This window comes from Lipotes vexillifer, unplaced genomic scaffold (genome assembly GCF_000442215.2).
Source record: "Lipotes vexillifer unplaced genomic scaffold, Lipotes_vexillifer_v1.1 scaffold1223, whole genome shotgun sequence".
Classification (NCBI taxonomy): domain Eukaryota; kingdom Metazoa; phylum Chordata; class Mammalia; order Artiodactyla; family Lipotidae; genus Lipotes; species Lipotes vexillifer.
The window spans coordinates 216,417-221,344 of record NW_006795957.1 but is presented as its reverse complement, the minus strand read 5'-3'; the positions used below and the strand labels follow the sequence as shown (position 1 = coordinate 221,344).

The window sequence follows — 4,928 nt, the reverse complement described above, 5'->3', positions numbered from 1 at the left end:
CGGGGGGCAGGCAGGGGGGGAGTGCGGGAGCGAGGGGTTCCTGGGGGCCTAGTGGAAAGGGGGACACAGGGGCCCTGGGGTTACAGAAGGAAGCGGAGCAGAGAAGCGGGGTGGAGGCGCTGTGCTGGTACAGCAGGGATAGGAATGGGGACATAAAGATGCCAGATGCATGCAGAAGACAGGGAGAAGGGGGCTTGGGAGAGGGACTCCGGGGCCCTGGTGTGTGTCACGGGGAGTGAGAGGAGGCCCCGAGGGGTATAGAGAGGAACAGCAAAGATGTCAGTGGCTTATACCTAGGGGCTGGGGAGAGAGAGGGACCCTTGGGTGGAGGTGTAGCAGGTGGCAAAGTTCATGGGCCGTGGGCTACGTAGAAGGCCGGCAGTTGAGGCATTCTAGGTAGGCATACCTGAAATTTCGAGGACAGGTTAGGTAATGGGAGAGGATGTTGCAACCTTAAGGTGCTAAATGTAGGAACAGGATAGAGGAGCCCTGGGTGAAAAGTGGGGAATTGGGTTAGTGGGGCTCCGGAGATGTACCTAGAGAGGAAATTAAGAGAGGCTACAGCCGTATCCAGAGGTGGGAGGCCTTACAGGGAACCTAGTGGGGATGGAGATCTAGGAGGGTCTGGAGGCCAAAGAAAGGCTGCTGCTGTGGTCCTGGGGGGAGAGGATGCAACCTGAGCTGGGGCTGGGAAGAAGAGGAAGCGACCCATTAGAGAAATTCTGGAGGCAAGAGCCCTGGCGTGACATGAAAGAGGCTATGAAGATGTAAAGGGGAAAATAGAGTTGGAAATTGATTGGCTTTTGGGGTGGAGGAAGAGGGAAGTGGCTGGGTGAAGCCCTCTGGTCCAGCTGGGGGATGAGAGGAGGACCCAGGAGGAAAGGCACGTCGGGGCCCTAAGATGCTGAGCTTAGTTGTAGAAGCCCCTGAAGCTGCTTGATGCAAGTAGAGCGATCTGGCCTAGAAGCAGTTTCTTTTTTTGTAGGGAAGGTAGGTCAGTGGTACAGAGAGGGTAACAAGCAGTGAGAATTGGTACACTCTCCCCAGGAAGTGGCGATTTTAACTTCTCTCCCCTCCGCCGCTCCCAGCTGCCGCTCCAGATGCTGCTGCTGCCGCCGCGGCCACCCCACCCTCGGTCCTCCTCTCCGGAGACCATGGACCCGCCGCCCCCCAAGGCTCCCCCTTTCCCCAAGACGGAAGGCCCTTCCTCCACTCCTTCCTCGGCGGCGGGGCCCCGACCCCCGCGGCTGGGCCGCCACCTGCTCATCGACGCCAACGGGGTCCCCTACACGTACACGGTGCAGTTGGAGGAGGAGCCCCGGGGCCCGCCACAGCGCGAGGCACCGCCGGGAGAGCCAGGCCCTCGCAAGGGCTACAGCTGCCCTGAGTGCGCCCGGGTCTTTGCCAGCCCTCTGCGGCTGCAGAGCCACCGCGTGTCGCACTCGGACCTCAAGCCCTTCACGTGCGGCGCCTGCGGCAAGGCCTTCAAGCGTTCCAGCCACCTGTCGCGGCACCGTGCCACGCACCGTGCCCGCGCCGGCCCACCGCACACCTGCCCGCTCTGCCCACGCCGCTTCCAGGACGCAGCGGAGCTGGCGCAGCACGTGCGCCTCCACTAAGTTCCAGACCCGGCCTGTGCTGCCCGGCCCCTCTCTGGGCCACCACGTCTGACCCACACAGCGTCACTCCCACACACATTCCCTTACTCCGCTGAGGTTACTGCCTTACCCTGGGCCTCAGTTTCCCCAACTATCTAAAGGGAGAAACATTCCTTCCCTCCCTCCCTCTCTAGCTGTGTGATGTAGACCAAGTCGTTGCCCCTCCCAGTGCCTGGGAGCCAGTCGGAGCCCAGTTTCCGCCCAACTGTGCTGTGTGAGCCTTTGCAAGCGGCGTAGCCTCTCTGAGCCCTGGTTGTCTGCCCCGAAGTGGTGAACTGTTGTCTGCGTGGAAGATTTGACAAAAGAGCACGGGCATGGTCTGGCTTATTTCTGTGTCGCCCCATTTCCACCCACCACCCTCACCCTTTACTCAATAAACATTCCGCACTCCATTTTAGGGCTCTTATTTGCGTATGGGAGCGGTGGGGGCGGACGGGGTGAAGCAGGCAGCGGGGTTGGGGGATGGAAACCGGACCATAAGCACCTGGGAACCTTCATCTCGGCCTGTGTTTCTGGCCGGAGCCGTTTCCTGATGGCCCAGGCGCCCCCGCCCCCACCGCCCTCTCCTGGACCCTCTTCTCTTTACCCTGGTCTTCTCTCCCCTTACCCGGCGCCGCCAGCTCTTGGGGGATACCCTGAGGCCACCGACCCGCCGCCATCTGCAGCCACGGGAGTGGCCCGGGGCCGTTCCGGAGTCGCCCGGACCCGAGAGGCTGCTGCACCGGGTACGGGGGCCGGGAGGCGGGAGGGAGCCGGAGCGGGCCGTAGGGAGGGGCGGGGCCGGGTGAGCGGGTACCTGTGCGCTGGGCGGGGAGGGGCTGTTCCGACGGCTCGGAGGGGGCGCTGCCGAGAACTTGCGTAGAGAGGCCTGAAGGCCCGGGCCGCTGGTGGAACCCTAGAGAGCGCTGGGACACTGCCAGGACTGGGGGTGGGGTGGGGGGGGTGGATGGGCGCGGACTGGAGAGAACCTGCAGGTAGCCGGGCGAGGGGAGGTGGGCGGGTTAGGACATGGGGTTCCCAACGTGCCAGCCCATTTGAGAAGGCCTGAGTGCATATAGAGGGGGTAGGAAATGCTTCTTGGTGGAATATGTAGGATGGACTGACACCCAGACTGGGATCAGTGGCGTAGACAAGGGAGAGGCCTGGAGGTCTATTAGGTGGGGCCTGCGGGCAACCTGTGACCTGAGGGGGGGGGGGCACAAAGCGGAAAGATAGAGTAAAGAGAGCCTGTGCGTACAGTCGGTGGTGGAACAGAATCGGAGAGGTTTTTCAAGGAGGGGGTGGGTAGGAGCCTTACAGAGGGTCACAGAGTTCAGGGCCGAAGGACTGGAGAGGAGATGGGGGATGGGGGTTGCAGAATTCCTGAGTAGGTTACATAGAGAGGGGAGAACAGAGCCCGTGGGGCTGAGCTTCCCTCCTCTACTGTAACCTTCTCATCCTCTTTCCCCTCCACCAGGCCTCAGTCACCCCTCCGGATGCTGGTGCTGCCGTCCCCCTGCCCCCAGCCCCTGGCGCTTCCCTCCGCTGAGGCCATGGAGGCGCCTCCCCCTCGGACAGGCGGGTCCCCAGAACCCGGACCTTCCTCTTCCACAGGATGTCCCCAGACTTCGTCCCCTTCGAGGCCCAACCACTACCTGCTCATAGACACCCAGGGCGTCCCGTACACCGTGCTGGTGGACGAGGAGTCTCAGAGAGAGTCCGGACCCGATGGGGCTTCGGCTCAGAAAAAGTGCTACAGCTGCCCAGTGTGCTCCCGGGTCTTCGAGTACATGTCTTACCTTCAGCGACACAGCATCACCCACTCGGAGGTCAAGCCCTTTGAGTGTGATACCTGCGGGAAGTCATTCAAGCGGGCCAGCCACCTGGCGCGGCACCATTCCATTCACCGGGCGGGTGGCGGGCGGCCCCACGGCTGCCCGCTCTGCCCTCGCCGCTTCCGAGAGGCGGGCGAGCTGGCCCAGCACAGTCGGGTCCACTCCGGGGAGCGCCCCTACCAGTGCCCGCACTGTCCACGCCGTTTTATGGAGCAGAACACGCTGCAGAAGCACGCTCGGTGGAAGCACCCCTGAGCCAGGCTGCGGGTACCTCAGGTACCAAGGGGTTCTGTGGGGAGCGTGGACTCCCGTCGCCCTCAGACAGCCGGGAGCGCCAGAGGCTGGGCTGCGGGGGCCCTGGACACAAACACAGGACCCCCCGTGGGGAGGCTGAGCCCTGCCTTGAGGAGTAATCTTCGGGTCCTCAGTGTTTTGGAGATAAGGATGGGAAAAAGACCTCACGTTTACAGAGTGGAGTCCTCTAACCTCAGAGACATCAGCGAGTCCACGGCTGAGCCCTGACTGGAGGGGTAGGGAGCAGAGTGCTGTGTGTTGAAATTCTCCGGCCTGAAAACCCGTGGTTGGGGGCCATCAGGAATCTGCAGCATCTTGCTGAGGCCCCCCCTGCGATGCTGGGGGAAGGGGCCCCAGACCTGCTTCCCACTCCCCAGCCAGGGTCTGAGACTGGACACTCACTAGACACAGGTTCCACTTTGAGCGTGTGAGGTTTTGGGGGACGGTGTCTCTGCCGACTGCCTAGCACAGAAACTGAGCGAGTGCCTGGCCCACTTGGGCCTTGGCTTGCCTGGGAAGGTTGGCCTGCACTGGGGTTCGTCCTAGCTTGGCTCCTGACCACCTGTGTCATATAGGCCGAATGTTTTTAAATTTTTTTTTTTTTTTTAAACCACGATCCATTGTAAGAAACATTTTATATGGCAACCCTGTATAGATACACAATATATGCAAAACAAAGGTTTAACAGTAGTTACCTCTGCCACATGCAGACCTGTTTTTTTTCCATCTACTTTTTTTTTTTTTTTTTTGAGACTGCCAATTCCAGATTTCATTCTACCATATTATCTGCGCATGAACCTGTAGCTTGAAAAGCACCGATATAGGGCAGGTGCCTCCCCCTGGACGTTTTGACTGAGGCTGCAATTTATCCGCAGTGTGAAGTGGGTAGGGGGGGAGAGTGACACTTTCTAGGTGGCACAAACATTTAGGTTCTCCCGCTGCAGGGTTAAAGCACTACTCTCATAAGGGCCGGCAGAAATTCCAGAGCATGGAAGCTGCCTGAGAACGGGAGGAGAGGCAGGTGGAGCTGGGCCGGAAGCTGAATAAACACCTGCCTTCTCAGTGAATTTTCCTTGCGTGTCGGATTTGTGCCAGGCATGTGCTGGGCCTCATTTCTTCTTCCGACCTCTTTCTGGGTGGAGGAAAAAATCGTCTCTACTTC

The 4,928-nt window shown here is 60.5% G+C and overlaps 2 protein-coding genes across 2 annotated transcripts; both read left to right on the top strand.

Moving 5' to 3' along the window:
• Nucleotides 1–1,092: 1,092 nt before the first annotated feature.
• On the top strand, nt 1,093–2,050 carry ZNF580 (zinc finger protein 580). The gene has a single exon (XM_007467997.1). The coding sequence runs from the start codon at nt 1,101–1,103 to the stop codon at nt 1,617–1,619; it is 519 nt and encodes a 172-aa protein (XP_007468059.1). The 5' UTR covers nt 1,093–1,100; the 3' UTR covers nt 1,620–2,050.
• Nucleotides 2,051–2,265: 215 nt separating this feature from the next.
• On the top strand, nt 2,266–3,727 carry ZNF581 (zinc finger protein 581). Its single transcript, XM_007467996.1, has 2 exons — nt 2,266–2,383; nt 3,115–3,727. Exon 2 carries the CDS (start codon nt 3,134–3,136, stop codon nt 3,725–3,727), a length of 594 nt encoding a protein of 197 aa, XP_007468058.1. The 5' UTR covers nt 2,266–2,383; nt 3,115–3,133.
• The last annotated feature ends 1,201 nt before the right edge of the window (nt 3,728–4,928 follow it).